At 36.3% G+C, this 16,498-nt stretch overlaps 1 protein-coding gene across 3 annotated transcripts in view; it reads left to right on the forward strand.

Moving 5' to 3' along the window:
* PPP1R12A (protein phosphatase 1 regulatory subunit 12A) overlaps nt 1-15,774 on the forward strand; it is a 116,467-nt gene extending 100,693 nt beyond the window's left edge. For 2 of the 3 annotated variants that reach the window (XM_027896086.1, XM_027896085.1), the window contains 4 exons: nt 695-836; nt 1,508-1,612; nt 2,447-2,494; nt 5,608-6,685. In XM_027896086.1, coding sequence (XP_027751887.1) covers nt 695-836; nt 1,508-1,612; nt 2,447-2,494; nt 5,608-5,649 — 337 coding nt within the window. In that variant the 3' untranslated portion in view covers nt 5,650-6,685. The other variant, XM_027896083.1, reaches the window with a different exon arrangement.
* The last annotated feature ends 724 nt before the right edge of the window (nt 15,775-16,498 follow it).

Raw genomic sequence — 16,498 nt, forward strand, 5'->3', positions numbered from 1 at the left:
TATTTCCTTAGGATTTGTTAATAAGTAAATGCTGAAATACTATTTTTTAAAGGGTTTGGTTTCTTTTTAGACCTTTAGAATTAATTAATGGATTTTATGTTCTTTCTGTGCTGAAAATCTGTTAAATAAAACTGCTTTAGCACATAACTAGTGAAGAAGGAATAGTGTGAAATGAGTCTAAACTTTATTAATAGCAGTTGTAATTTAGTGATTACTAGTATAAAGACTGCTGAAGATTTGTTTCGTGAACTACTTCTACTGAAATATTAGAATTCACAACAAAGTTTTGAAATCTCGGTTTCTGTAATAAAATTTTGAGAATTCATGTAGGCCAGTATTGTAGAGATTACTTTCTTTAAACCTCTTCAATTATGCAAATACATTTTTTGAAGAATATGTCCATGTTTATAAATAAAGAATTTTTGCTAGAATTAAATGATTTAATTGAAAATATTTCTCTGTATACGTTGCTCTGCAGACTGAACAATTTGAAAACGCATTCACAGAGAATTTTGCAGTACTGAGGGAATGTAAAAATTAAATTTCCATCAAATTAGAAGGTAGTGGTCTAAATAAAATACATAATTGCATTTGGTTGTTTTCAGCTGGGTAGCAGCAAACTCTGTGTTTGATACAGAGAGTGGTCTCAGTTTGAGTGCAAAGGCAAATTAAAATGAGAACTTTCCTTTTACAGATATGAAACGGGATCCCTCAGCATGTCTTCAGGTGATCGCTACGATTCAGCGCAGGGACGATCAGGGTCACAGAGTTATCTTGAAGATCGAAAACCGTACTCCAGTAGGCTAGAAAAAGAAGATAGCCCTGATTTTAAGAAGGTATCTGATCCAACAGTTTTGGTGCGGAAGTAGAACTTTATTACTGTTTTTCATAAATTGTTTGCAAATAATCTCATGTTGTATCACAGTCGCTACTTAAAGCAACTAAACTGAATGGAAAGCAGAGCAACCACTACAGTGGGGGAAAAATGCACATTTGCAAAACAGCTCCTGGCTTTTGCACTTTTCTCTTTAAGGAAAGGGAGAAATCCAGAGGAGACGAGATCCTTTTTTTTTATGACGAATACTATCTTTTTTTTTTTGATTGTGTCATTAAAGCTGATTTGTGCGTATGTGAAGCCTTTTATTTTCTATGTTTGCTAGCTTACATAAGGTAAAAATATGTTTAGATCTTGCTTTAAAATAGAGTAAGAATTTGTTGAAAAGGTTACTGTGGTGGTGTAATATATGAAGTCAAAGAAAAAAAAGTGGCAAGTATTTTTTATTATGAGTAAGGTAAGTTTTATGCTCCCTATGCAACAGCTACTTGTTCCTAGAAATATTTTGTAACAGTTCTTTACAGTACTTGCTAATTCTAAAGACCTTTATTTTACTTTTTACACTATTAATGTATTTGTTAATTGTACATGCAGTTCAATCATGCTTTAAAAGTTTTTCAGCTAATCTCACTGAATTATTATCTGGTATTTTTAATGAATGTTTTCTCTTAGCTTTATGAACAGATTCTAGCTGAAAATGAAAAACTGAAAGCGCAGTTACATGACACCAACATGGAACTCACAGATCTTAAGCTACAGCTGGAGAAGACCACTCAGGTTTGTATAAAACAAAATAGTATGTACTGAGCTGGCAAAGTAGACAGTAAACCAGAAGCACCCCAGGTTATGGGACACTCTTCACTAGGCATCAGCTTTGTTTTTTATCCAAAAATGGGAATGGAGAAGAGTACCTCTGTTTCTAAGGAGAGAAGAGCACAGGATTCTCTTCTTCAGGTGTGAACAGAATGTGTGAGACTGCCTCCTGCCTAGTTAAGTAGTAGTGGCTCTTGCCATCATGTGTCTGCATGCAACTTCTTTGGAGGGTAGGAATAAACACTTTCTACACTGTTAAGCTTATATTCAGTCAGGATTGACTGATTAATTCATAAGCCTGCTGGCAGATTGGCATAACTGCCAGTTCTTCCTGGCTGGTTAGATAGCTTTGTCTCGGAAATGAAGAGCAAATAGTGCATTCCAGTTACGGATAACTGCTGTCGATAACACTGCTGCATACAGTGATACTAAACATGTACACGTAAGTTAGATTTGTCCTAAATTGCTGTTGAAAGAGTACTTTGTATTCTCGGATCGTGCTTACCACAATTTACCTGTTCTTCAGTGTCTTCTGTGTGTACCACATAAATGTCAGTGAAGAACACTTAAAAGATACTTGTTTTGAGGCTGTGTAGTGATTTAAATAAAGGGATGGTCACAGAGGAAGTTCATAATAAATCCATTTCATTCTTTATTTCAGTGTTACTTCCTTGAACACATTTTAAAATGGTTTTGAAGACATACTTCAGACAGAATACAAAAATGTCTAATTGTTTTTCCTCATTTCTGTGTTGTTTAAGAACACATATCAATGTCCTCATTAATTTTGTGTTTCAGAGACAAGAAAGATTTGCTGACAGATCACTTTTGGAAATGGAGAAAAGGGTGAGTTTCTGCCAAAGAATTTTTAAGTACTCCAATTCGGGCTTTGGTTTAGTTTGTTTTGCAACCCATGGCTTGGATATAGTTTAGTGGGAACAGAAGACTTTCTTATAACTTGCATTTTTTAGAGGATTTTGGGATTTTAGGTTTCAAAGTGGCAATGAATGTGAGATACTGTGAGATGGAATTACTCTTAAGAATTGCCTTCAGGTTGCCTGTTCATTCATGATAACCAGGTTCTAAACCCCACTGCCCTCCAGGGATCTGCTGCTTGTTCCATTTCATCCAAAACAATGTTGGCATTCCAGAGGCTTAAGCAGATTCAGAGTGTCTCATCTTCTAATGCATTTCCAAGAGAATTTAATTTCCTCATAGCTTTCCAGAGGCACCTGTGTTCTTTCTCCAGTCATTGTTGGTAATGAAATAGCTGTTTGTACCTTGCAGATATAAGACCTTAAACCTGCAAATGATATAAAATTAATCTTTATCTCTCTTTTCTCACACTATAACTTTTTCCAGAGGGAGTATGATAGTGGGACAGGGAGGGAGAGGAGAAGAATGAGTAGCCAGTGTAAGAAGAGGGGCATCTGGGTCAAAGACAACCCTAAATTGAATGGGAAAGAAGTCATGTAATAAATTCATATGTGAGATAGACTAGAGGAATTATTTCAGAAGTTGGGCATATGGTAGTTTTAGGCTGTAGTTTCATGCTAGTTTAAAATCCAACCCTATAAAAGTTTAGTTTCACAGCAGTGTAAAGCCAACTACATTGGTTTTGTGTTGGTCTTGGCTTCCTTCATGACTATGACCGCATGTTCTTTTCTTCTCCCTTGATCCTGGAATGACACATTAGAAACTTAAAACAGAAAAAAAACCCCACAAATGGACTTTGACAGTAATAAGTGATACGGCAAACACAAGTTTTAGTTCTACAATCCTGTCTGGTATATAAACAAACAATTGGTAGATTTTATAGGAGCACATGAAGATGCAGAAATACTCTCAGGCACTTGCTGAAGTTCCATTATCTAGGTAATTGCAACAGCCTTTTAGCACCTATTTCTCCTTGACTTTTTGGGCATCCTCCTGTTGACAATGATTTCATCAGTAGGAAAGTTTCATCATCAGCTTTAATTGGTTTTGTGCTTGCTATCATGGCCACACAAGTGCACATTTAATTATTTAATAGATTTAGCTGCATCCATTATTATGTACATTCCATAGTAATGTATGGATTACTGCATAGATAGATTTTTTTCAGTTTTAAATTACTGCTTTACTTTTTTCCCCAAATAGACCATTTCTTTAAAACAATTGGCTGTATTAGAAATTCTTTAGTCCAACAGTAAAATGTCTTTCAGAAATTTTATTCTTCCTAGATATATTAGTAATAAAGTCAACAGGTAAAAAAATTAACTTGGTGATAATGGTGTATGGCTGAAACATGTTTTACACGAGATTTAGATGTTCCTTGTACTTTATAATTACAATTTTCTTTTTGGACAAGAATTTAAATCAGGAATATATTGTAGAATGTTTGTAAGTATACTTAACCAAATATATGAATTCACTAAAATGAAATATAAAACCAGAGATTTTTATATAAATTACATGGGGTAGGGGGGAATAGGAACAAATAAAAGGCCAGCAGAGAAAAACCTGAAGGCATCTTTGAACCATGACATTTTCAAGCTGAAACATACCTTTTCACTAAAGAAAATGGGAATATGTATTAAACCTGTATTTGCACAGTAGTAAAATTTAGAAAATACTCTTTGAATTTTATTTGGACTGAACCTTCAGAAGTGGGTTTCGATGATGGGACTTGGTGATGCATTGTCAATATTGTTCATTTGTGAACTATTTACCACATAGCCCCTTTAGAAAGGGGCTGTTTCCTTGGGGATGGGGGTACAGATTGGATCACAAGATGCAAGGTCCTAGCAATACATGGGCAAAAATAAGAGTTTCATTAACAACCTGTCACGCTGACAAATATGCTAAAAGTCCCTTTGCAGAATTTTGTATGATATGGTAAAAAACTTAAACTGCCATGTTTCAGTCTGGATTAGAACTCAGAAAACTGTAGGTCCTTTTAACCAGTTTTCCCCAAATTTAGAATTCCTAAGCTGGGAATTCGGGTTTTGGAGACAAGTATTTTTTGTGTTTTTTGTATTACTGAATACATGAATATATGTAGGCATATGTGTTTGATTTTACCTTTTAAAAATTGTATAACTCTGGGGTCAGTTGTGTATATTCCTGTACCTCAGTCTCACTGCACAAACCTGTAGTTCCTAGTTGCTTTGGTAAATACAAATAAGCTATTGTATTTTATAAGCTGAGAGACTAGCATGTATTTTTTCCTTTTTGCAAGTTACAAGTGTTCCTTGGCATACCTTGCAGTGTTGTGGAAGTATATCATAAAATTTTAGACTGCATAGATTTCAAACCCATTCTTTGAGTCAAGGAACTAATCAAATAATACTGGCAAATCTTACCAGCAGAACTGCAATGTGTTGGCATTCCTCGAGCCAGTTCCTAGGAGAATAAGCAGTTCAGCAAAAAAGAGGAGCATAGCTTCAGCTAGTTGGAACAATATGGTTCTACAAAGAATCTTATATCTAGACCAGTCCATTTGTTTCTTCTATATAACATGAAGTATAAAAAGTTAATGAAATAAAGATGTTATTGAATTGGCTTTTATTGCTAATAGTTAAGCAAATGCATCAAAAGGCTTAACAATTCATCTGAAATTTTGAAATTTATCTGATCATTCATCCATTCATCTCTTGGTAATTGCAGGTAATTGTTGAATACTGCTTAATATAAGAAGACATAATAGTTGATATTCCATAAAGCTAGATATAATTCTAAGTAATGTAAAATGGTGTGGGGTTTTTGTTAGTTACTTACATCAGTTAACTTGCTGGTATTTGTTATACCCATTACTATCCTTATGAGAAAGGTCTTAGCTCGAAGGGGTTGAGTACATTATGTACTAAAAACTGCAGTAATATATTTGATAAAAATTAAAGTTGTTTGCTATAATGGGAAAATGTTGGGGTATAACTGCACTGTGATTAAACTAAATTCAAATGATTTATATCTGAAAGGTGACCGGCAAGAGTCAGTATCTACTGGGCGGTATGATCTAACCAAAGTTTTACACACCTCAGTCAATGCTGCTTGCTGTTTGCATAACACTGTTGTATGCAGATGCATATGTCCACTTCGCAATAATCTGTTGCTTTTGCCTTTCACACTCTGGAAAAATCTGAATGTAGAGTACTGATAACTGCAGCTGCTTTTAAATGAGAAACACTGCATTGTCTGACACAGGAAAGCAAGCAATCAAGCTATAAACCCCAAATTCTATTGCATTAACTGCTCATCTGTCAGATGTGTTGAAAAATAGGTTTAAACAAAATAATGTAATTTAGAAGTATGGCTGTGTGTCTGCACTGCAGACTGCAGTGTAGTGTAGAAAACACTAAGCTAGCTTTCAAGAAGCTAGCTTGGTTGTGTAATTAATATAATCAAGTTCTATAAACAGGATAACAGGATGATTTCTCCTGCTTCTCAGGTAAAAAGGAAAATAAAAGCAAAATAAAACTATATGGGAAACGCAGAAAATATTCAGGAAACATTTACTCAAGAAGCAGGTGATTTTACAAAGCTAGATTTCTTTGGAACTCAGCCAAGTCCTATAATCTAAATTGTGTGTATCAACACTAGGTTGCAGTTTGGGGTGTGGACAGATCCCACTGAGCTGAGACAGATGTTTCAGCTGTATTTGTTTGTCTATGAAAGCTTACAATTTTGCGCTTGTATCTTTTAATATTCTTGTTTGTTTCTGATAATTTTCTGCATTTCTTGGATATTAAGCTCTTTAAAGAACCTAGCCCATGAAAAATAAATCCAAACAAGCAGTTCTTACAACCTGTCTAAATTTTTGAAAAGGATAAGGAGTATATTATGCAGGACTTGATATAAATTTCTATATCTCTTCCTCCTTAGATATTAAAATTCCATATTGACAAAGTTTCTATATATCACTGCCATCACAAGTTTCCTGTCCACACTATGCTTTTGGTTGTATGATCTTTGAAACTTGAAGTATTTCACTGTTACCACAGTATTTAGAAGCTGTAATTTTTAAAAAATGGTATTGTTCAGTGTTAACACGTACCTTCTGATTTAGGAAAGAAGAGCGCTAGAAAGAAGGATATCTGAAATGGAAGAGGAACTGAAAGTAAGTAAATTATTACACAATAAACTATTAATAACAAAGTAAATTATGTCAGTAAGATGTAGTCTGGCAGTATTACTGGTCTCTATAATGTCACTAGAAAATGACTAAGTTTGATCTGCATGTCATACATAAGTCATACAGCTTGTAGCAAAGCTGGCATAAGCAGCTGTGCGGGTCAGATTGAGAAGGTGCCGAGTCCTGGGCTTCTGTAACATATTGGTTAACAAGAAACATTCAGAGATGGTTGGAGTGGAACATATCTTGACTCCATTCAAGATGGAATTGCAGTCTGTGATTTTGATGTGATACTCTCAAGTTTTATTAGCTTATTAATTACTGTTATTAAATATCGTCATTATAAATAATGGTAATATATAATTCCATAGATACTTAAGCATTGAATGTAGCTTTAGTCTTTATCTCATCTTCTATAAATTATTAATTAGCATATTACAATATCAAAAGAAGAACTTCCATTTTTATAGTGTGAACAAAAATCAGATTTTAGTTAACAAAAAACGTTAGATAGATTTCAGATGTTGACCAATAAGTAAATTTACCGTATTTATTTCTGTTTTCAACTATGTATAAAGTGAATCCCAGAATACTACTTAAAATAAATTTAATTTCTGGCTTTTTTTTTAACCAGCCCTCATTATCAGTGTTAAACTCTCTGATATGATTAACAAGGATGAGAAATTTGGTGGGTTTGTTTTTTATTATTGGGCATAGTCAACCAAATTGATGAAATTAAAGTGAAATGTGAAAGTAACATTATTTTGACATTTGATATTTGTCATTGATTAATAAGAAGTATCCTTTTAAGCTCATTTTTTAGCTCCCTCTGGTGCTTGGAAACAGCATTAACTTCCAAATACTTTTTATTAAAATACATGCACCAAGTTCTGCTGAAACAATTGAAGCTGACAGGCAGATGTAGGCAGAAGGCAGCCGCAATGCCTCTAGCAACCTTGGATTCAGACCAAGATACTTTACTGTAAGGAAGGACACAATGTCTGTGGTTCCTTCAGGGGTCTTCGTAAGTTAAATACTGAGAAAGCAAACTACAGCAGAGGAAAATTGTCTGTTAAAGAGTGGAAGACAGGATGTGAGCTTCTATCATCAGCCTGTAAATTCCTGTTAAGGAAAAATTTCAGATAAAAAAATGAAATGCTAATATATTGCTTTTTTCAAAAGCTTATTTTCAGTAAGCAGTAGGTGAAACTTCTGAATTTAATATTAAATACTCTTCCTATTGTTTGTTGCATAGTTGTGTACAAGTGCATGTTAAATGTGTCATCATTTACAGACTTTTGAATAGGGGATTTAGTTTGTGCAATTAGGATGTTAAGTGAAGAATTCCAGGAATAGCTCTCATTGTTAAAGCATCCTGAACTGTTTTGGAAAACTGTGACTAATCACTGCTGGTTCTTAGATTGCTTTTCAGGAATGTGCCACTTCTTTGATACTTTCCTTTCACAGCAACTTATCTACTTTAAACAGGGCTGTCTCTTCTAAGATTTCTTTCAATTTTAGTCACTTTAATCCTTTTAAACATAATATACATGTGTTTTTTTTCCTCACTTTCACTCCTTTTTCTTTGATTCCTGCAGAACCTGCAACAAATAAAGCAGATTCAATCTTTGAGACACATAAATGAGCGACTGGTGACAGAGAATAGGGCCTTGACCCGAGTGCTTGCCAAGTTGTCAGGGTCCTGTAGGCAACTCCGCTCTGTGGACTTGTAATTTCTTCCTTCTCCTTTGTGTAGCCAGGCAGGTGTTGACATTCAGTTTGTGCTTGGGCAGAATTTTGCTATTAACACTTGTGTGTCAAAAACTGATTTACTGCTTCTCAGTTCTGGAAGTGTGGCTAAAGCATGGTGTCTGGTGTACCACCAACTGCAGGTGTTGCAGATGTGTTGGTATGGTGTGGTATTGCCCCTATTAGCACTGAAGCTTGTCCTTGAAGATGAATTGGCAATGATCCAGGAGACCTTTGACATATTAAAACCTTGGCTGCAATTGAAAGGATTTGAGTTTGCATGAGCATATACTGAAGTCAGTCCCTTGTTTTGATGTTTGAGTAAATGCTCAAATAGCTTTGCCTCTAGTTTTCTAAGAAACTGAAATTAAGATTTGAGCTTTCTTACTGCACTATAACTGAAGTGCATAGAATTGATGCAAATCTAGTCTTGACAAAAGAATGTTAAGAACTGGTTTCGGTACTGTGCATTCATGAACAGTTGCATTAGCAATGTTATTTCTTACATTTGTGTGGTTTAGTGTTTAGGGGGGATCAGAGTGTTTTGTTTCAGAAATGTATTGGAATTTCAAGTCAATTATTATTTTCACATATTAACTTCCTGTGTGGTTCTTGCCAATCCTTATCTACATCTAGACAGCTTAAAACATCCAGTTTTTAGCACTGTTAAGTTATTGATTTATATTGCTATATATGTAGGCATTCCAGTCATGGATGAGAGTCCTACAGTGCATGGACTTTAAAAACACAGACACAAAAAAACCTGCCTAGTGTGTCAGATTGGTTCTGTCTCCTTCTGTTAAAATGAATTGTTTTGAGTTTCATCTTGGAAAATAATTCTAGTCTGTTGTTCTCAGTGTTATTGCAAGGCTGTTACAGAAACCCACTGAAGGTTCAAAATTTCTATGAGGAACAAAACGTCATTTCATTCTACACCAAATATATATACCTTTCTTCCTCTTCTTATATAACAGCTGTCTAGGCTGCAGGTTTCAGTGAGTTTTAAGATGTGTAGTTGAAATAAATAAAACCCTTCTGCAGAGTGACTCTTGCTAAACTGCTTCCTCTCATCTACCTACCTTCCCACTTAGAAGGAAGGCAATGAATGTACATTCTGCCTAGAATCTGATCTCAGGTTTTCCCCACTAAGAGGCATGAAATAAAGAGGTTTTTTCTTTTGGCTTGGTGTCTTCCTGGAATTTGACTAACAATAGGAGGTGGATAGAAAAGTTGTTCCTGGTCCAGGCCCTGCATTCCTTAATGTCCCCTTGTGTTAACCCTTGCTAATCAAGTCAAGTCAGCTCACTGACCTGGCTGAAAACAAATCCCTTTATTCTTTATAATACTTGATCCATCTTACCCCACCATTGTTGAATCACTAAATCAACATACAGAAAGCAGCAGGATCATGCTGCTGCGTGAGGAGGGAGAGCTGTCCCTTTAGGGCAGCCTGTCTTACATCAGCCTCAGCTAACAATGTGGTTTTTCAACACAGTTGAGCTAATCTAATGCCTGCTGTCCACAGCTACACATCCATACCGTCTTTTTTTGCTAGCACTGGCATTCCTTTAACCAGGGTAAGCCAGTTCAGGATGTTAACCACAGAAAAATATTCACTGTTCCTTTCTGTAGAGCGAGTTTTCAATGGCAGGTCACTGTGGAGCCTGAGGAGCCTGGCTAGCAAAAGAAAAGCAATGGAAACACAGGAGGAAGGCTTGACGATATGATAGTAGCTTAACCACAGCAGTGTGTCTGAGTAACCTAAACAGGTACCTTCACAGTTCATGAGTTTTTTGTAATCTTTATTCACCAAGCTGTTTTGTAGGTAAAAAACTGTTAAATCCTCCAGCAAACACAGACCTTATTATTACTGTATAGATCTGAGTTGGCTCTACATATGTCAGGTGATTATTGAATAATCATTTACTCAATGACAGCACTGTGAAGGTAGTAGCTAGTCATATGATACAGATGGGCAAAATAGTGCACTTTTAATCTTATTCAAAAATCTCATCACAGGACGATACTTCACTATTTTAGTGAGAAACAAATTGGAATTTAGAGTATTAAGTGCAGTATATACCTGTAATTTTACTGGACTTACTGCAGGGGAGGCTGTTTCCTGCCTCTGGACAGTAAAGGTATATCTTGTCACCTCATGAGAAGGTTGAGAACCATAGAAATGCACTGCTCCAGGAAAACTACATGAGTGTTTTTGCTAGGTTTAAACTATGTGGGGATTACTATAGATAAGAAGCATAAGTATTTTAGGTTAGTTGTGCTTATCCTTCCTGAAGAATATCTTCTTATTCATAGAATCATTTAGGGTAGGAAAAGACCTCTTAAGAATTATCAAGTTCAACCATTAGCCCAGCATAGCCACTCCTAAAACACGTCCCTCAGTGCCACATCTACTTGTCTTTTAAATACCTCCAAGGATGGTGACTCCACCGCTTCCCTGGGCAGCCTATTCCGATGCTTGACAACTGTTTTGGTGAAGAAATTTTTCCTACTACCCAATCTAAACCTCTCCTGGCGCAAGTTAAGGCCATTTCCTCTTGCCCATATAACACTTTTGTCTCCTACCAGTCTTTCCCTATTCTTTAGCAGACTCAGAACAAAAGAGAAAATATTTTCTTAATTCTACCTATTAATCAAGATTAAAACCTATCTACAGAAGTTTGCAGATATATAGTGGTACCAGATTATGTTAAAGCTATTTTGTTAAAATAGTTCACCAGAAAATATACCAGTCTGTGAGTCTGTCTGTATGTAATTAAGCATTATGGGCCGCAGCTCCCTAATCAGTGAGTTGAAAGAGGATTGTGACATTCCTGGGTTTACTTTGAGGTTTCATTGGAATGCATACACAACACTACTTGTTGAGATGCCTATTTAACTAGAACAAAACCAGACTCCCTTGCTTTCCCAGGCATGGCTAGATGAAGGCTGTTGTGGTTTTGCCCAGTACCTTTGGTATGAAGTCCATAACAGGTTATGGAGGGAAAGGTTTTAATTGGTTTAATTGAAAAAATGGCTCTTCCATTGTTTGCTGATAAAGGCCATCGAACACCCCCAAGTTTATCCTAATATTACAGGTGCAAGCACAAATGTGGTGCATGTGCATATGATCTGGATATGACCCCTATCTTGGACAACAGTAGTTATTTTTTACAGCTCAGAAAGCTTAACACAAGTAGTACTTCAATATTGCCAAATGATCCCTTGTTTTGCCCAATTTCTGACATCTACGTGGCTTTTGAAAGTGATCAACATTTTCATGCCTCTTTCTGTTCAGAGCACAGCTCTCACTTAACTATAATGGAAGCTTCCCTCTGACTCTGAAGAGCTCAGTTTATTTAGGTGGCTTCCCGTAAGCTCCAGAATGGAGCAGAGTTGGAATCCAGGGTAGCCAAATGATTTTTACCTATTTTTGTGGAGACCACTTTTTCTTCTTATGATCAGCTATCATCTTCTTTTCACATACTTTGGTATTTGCAGGGAGATAAATTAGAGGTCTATAACCTCAGTCATTTTCAGTGCACCATCGTGTTTCACTCTGTGAGAGGGTCTGCAGTTCCGTGTGGACAGGAATCCTTTCATGGGCAGGTATAAATGAAGCCTCTGGTGCAGTGCAGAGTTAATTAACCCAGCATTTTTAAACTTCTCAGTTCTTTCTGTTCCATAGTAATATTCTGAATATAATGGGATTGAAAGTAGAATTTGTTTGAATAAAATGGAAACAAACAAGTGCCAAGAAAATTTCATCATTAAAAGTTGTGTAACAGTTGTTACATAGGTCAGCAGCTGGACTTAGACCTCCTGCATACAGGTGCACTTGAGGTTACTGAGTAACCACTGTGCAGGAATAGGCTGTTACCTGTGAAACAGTTCCTGTGTAAACCTGCTGCTAGAATCCCTAAACATAATTTAGCCATGACTATGATACGTGCTTTGTTGTCAATACGTGAATGTGGATATGGAGAACTACTGAGATTAATTCTCATTTCTCTGGCAAGATAAATTCTCCCAGTACCAAGCTCTGTGCACTGACTTGTCCTCCTTTCCTGTCTGATCCTGTCCCAACTCTCACCTCGCTTGGCTTCTGCCTTCCAGCTTTTGTGCTTGTGTGTCATCCATCTCCTGTGGCAACTGTAACTTGCCATCTCCTAACTTGTATGCCTGAGTATGCAGCCTGGTTGCTGTGATCTCTTTCAGTGATCTGATCTTGTGTGAACTGAGCTATTCAGGGACATGATCTCAAATTACAGGATGTGTGCTTCAACATGAGCTTGGAAGTGATTGGAAGATTAATGCTATGAGCTAACAAGCTGAATCACACCCTATCTGATCAGGATGAAATCATCCAACACCACAGTGGTAGAGATGCTTAGCCACAGCATGTTTTTTTGAAACTGTGCAAGTGCAGTGCAGACAAGCCTCTTCAGATTGTTGGTAATTAACTCCCCCCACCTCTGGAATTTGAAGTATTTCATTACTTTCCTCATGCTTCTATAAATGCTTTTGTCAGAGGCTGGTCATCTGCACCACTGAGTTTTAGTGCAACTAGTCCAAGCAAATGAAAACTCCTAATCTCTAACTCTTAAATGTATCATGCTAAAAGGTGGGATTTTTCTGAACTGCTGGTATGAAGGGCAAGAACTGCCAAGATACTTAGGCTGAATAAAAATTTTTACCGCCAGTGCTGGTGAAGTCTTGTTGCTTTTACTTGGGGTGTAACAGCAAATAACCATCGTTTCATTTTTTCATAGATGCTACCAGACCTGAAGGCAGACAACCAGAGGCTAAAAGATGAAAATGGGGCCTTGATCAGAGTTATAAGCAAACTTTCCAAATAAAGGGTTTACTGCAGCAGCAAATAATGGTATTGCACATCACTAGTAACTCCAGTGGACCATGGTATGGCAGTCACTGGAAGTGTGGGAAGATCCCTCGGAGACTGTCATTTTCAGATATCCTGCCAAACACCCTCTTACCTGTGTGTTTTTTTTGTATCAAGATCATTGTTTCTGTTAAAATGCAGCTGCTGAGAAGATAAAATGACTGAGAAATCTTGTTTACAGCCACAGCATAATAAGGAAAGTGTTCAAGGCCAGATACGCCTCAGATATTTAACCAGTAAGCCTTAGTTGTACATAAACACTTTTACATCAACAAAAGCTTTCAGCTCTCACAGAAGACAGTTACTCAATAATGTTTTTGTTGTGCCACAATTCCCAGTTTTTTCCTATACTCAGTTTTTCTTGAAGATTTAAGTTTGGATTTTTTTTTCCTTCTAAGTTTTCATGTACCAGATTTTCTTGTACAGTGTTTTCACAGCTTTACCATTTGCAGAGACCACACACCCTTTTGAATTACATATTTGTGTAGCTAACTAGAGTTGTATTGTCCAACCACCTGGAACAGAGATGTTTGGTGGAACATTTGCTTTCACTATTTGTGCAATATGCATTTATTTCCTATACAAAATGCTTTAAAAGTCAGTTGGAACTAGAAATATTTTAAGAGTCCTTGTTTTCTGCCTTTATTGGTCACTTTAAAAAAAAAGAAAAAAAAAGAAGTTTGTAGTGAAAGATGTTAGATCCTGTAATCGTCACATTCATTTGAGCAGGTACTGAGTGATGCTGTATATATAAATGTGTACTGGTTTGATTTTTCAGACCACCACGTGGCATGCTTGAATATATTTCCCTATTGCAAATGTTTGTTATTGCAAATTAGGCTATCCAGAATAGTGTGTTTAACAAAGTTCGTTAATTTTTATGGTATAAAGAATTTAGACATTGTACATGGTATGGAGCCCTATCTTTACAAAAGGTCTAAACTATATAAAATACTTTATTATCTTTTTCTCCCATTTTGTTTTCATTTGATAGTGTTCACCATAATAAAAAAATGCATAAATATAACTGCTTCACTACATTTCACATACCTGTATTTATCTGAGTGCTGTCCAAAACTGTTGTGCTAGCCAAAGTAACGTACTAAAACATTTGAGAAGCATAACCCATTACACTCACAATATTGTTTATATGCACTGTTGTTGCCATGTGAGAAGGCATCCAGTTTGATAACACCATCATGTCAGACCATTTTATACATTTCAGTGGCCTTTAAAAACAAATTAAAAAAGTACTTAAGTGAAGATCATTTTTGCTAGAAACAGCTTTTATATTTTCACTAAACCATTCAAAAAACTACATACTATTGGCACATAGTTTATTGCCTAAAACCACTGAACAGATCAGCCATTAAAACAAATTGTACATTGTAAAGCTTGTAGTAGCTATTGTATTATTGATTATACTGTATACTATATTAAATGTGAATTTGTACCCCTTCATTTAAAAAGGTCATGGTGTTCTACTGCCTACTTGGGGGGGGAGGGTAATTTTATGGGGGTGGGATATGTTTTGGTAAGGAAGACATGATGTCCTCTCTCTGTTGATTGGTTTTTTGAAGATGTAAGGTTATGCTCTTACTACCAAGCTCAGGATTCTTGATTTTCAAGGTACACGGATAGTTTGAGGTATCTTATTGTAATTGATCTGTATGAGAGGTGGGTCTGAACCATAGGGACTTCCATTGTCTTACGCTAACATAAAGAATCGAATGGCTGCAACGTATCGAGTTCTGTTACAAGACAGTTAGGCGTATTTTGGATTATATTTGGTAAAGTTTGGGTGCCTGTGAATGATTAAATACGTGTTTCTAATATTTTAGTGTTTTATATTTAGGTTATTTATTCTTTATATCTAAAAAATGAATGGCTACTGTGCTATATTGATTTTATTGGTAGTACTGAGCAGACCTTGTATCTGCATGAAACTAGTTGCAAAACCCACTATTTTGGAAAAAAAAAATTGTATTTTGACATATACAAATAAAATGAATACAAAATATTTTAAATGTGTGAAAGTTTTACTGAAAAGACATTGAAAGTTGTTATGAATTTTAACCATGTTATAAGTTTGCTATTTAAATTCTTTGGTGGGCATTTTTCATTCATTGCGTTACTTGGATGCAAGGTTCAAGTACCTTTCAAAGATTGTAATCAGATCGTGATTATTTGCATATCATTGTACATGCACATCTGTAAATGCAACCATAAAAATGCCATATTTATGCAATCTGTAACAACTTGGACAAATGTTTATATATTTTACATAAACCTGTCTGTGTGCAGAATCTGAGAACCATTTTTTACGTGATGTTAACCAAATCTCACAAAGCAATTGCTAAACTTGTGTCACTGTCTCATTGTTCTTGATTGTGTTGAAGGTCCAACACATCCCAGAAAATCCAGCTACCGCAGAGAGAAAAAGGGGTTATGGACGACTATTATTATTGTTTAGGAGACAGTCTGCATTCAAGGAATGTATTACTGCTGGCTGCTGACTCTTGACAAGCTTCCTTAAGAGATTCATGGCCTCAATGGTTGTTCAAAACAACAACTTAGATTTTCAGGGGACTTGTCACAGTGTGGAAAGGGATCTCTGTGTCCAGAATTAACATCAAATACGCACAGAGGCATGGAATTAGCTGGTGTGGAGAGTGAAGAGAGAAAGGGCTCGCCCAGAACCAACTCCAGCCGTGAAGGGAGCCATAACCTGGGCAGGAGTGACCACAGGTGGGAGGGCAGCAAGGGCAGCAGGGAGCGAGGAGAGTGGGTGTGGCATGGCTGTGTAAGGCCTGCATCCTCTTAATGGCTTCAAACAGTAGCAGTTACCTGGAAGAAAAGACTCAGGAGCTGGAATTTCATTTTTTGCTGACCTTGTCTCCCTTACCATAAACAAATCCTTCTTAGCCTCCCTAATTCCTACACCACTTTCAGACTTCTGCTATTTCCTTGCCAGATCCCAAAAAGAGCTGTTATGATTCATATTATGCAGGTTGCTGCATTTCTTTGCTCTTCACAAAGTACAAAATGTGTATCTCAGATTTCCCTCATTTAGAAATCTCTTCCA

The sequence above is a fragment of the Empidonax traillii genome, unplaced genomic scaffold, assembly GCF_003031625.1.
Source record: "Empidonax traillii isolate 1590-97213 ecotype Southwest subspecies unplaced genomic scaffold, ASM303162v1 scaffold477:size924519, whole genome shotgun sequence".
Lineage (NCBI taxonomy): Eukaryota > Metazoa > Chordata > Aves > Passeriformes > Tyrannidae > Empidonax > Empidonax traillii.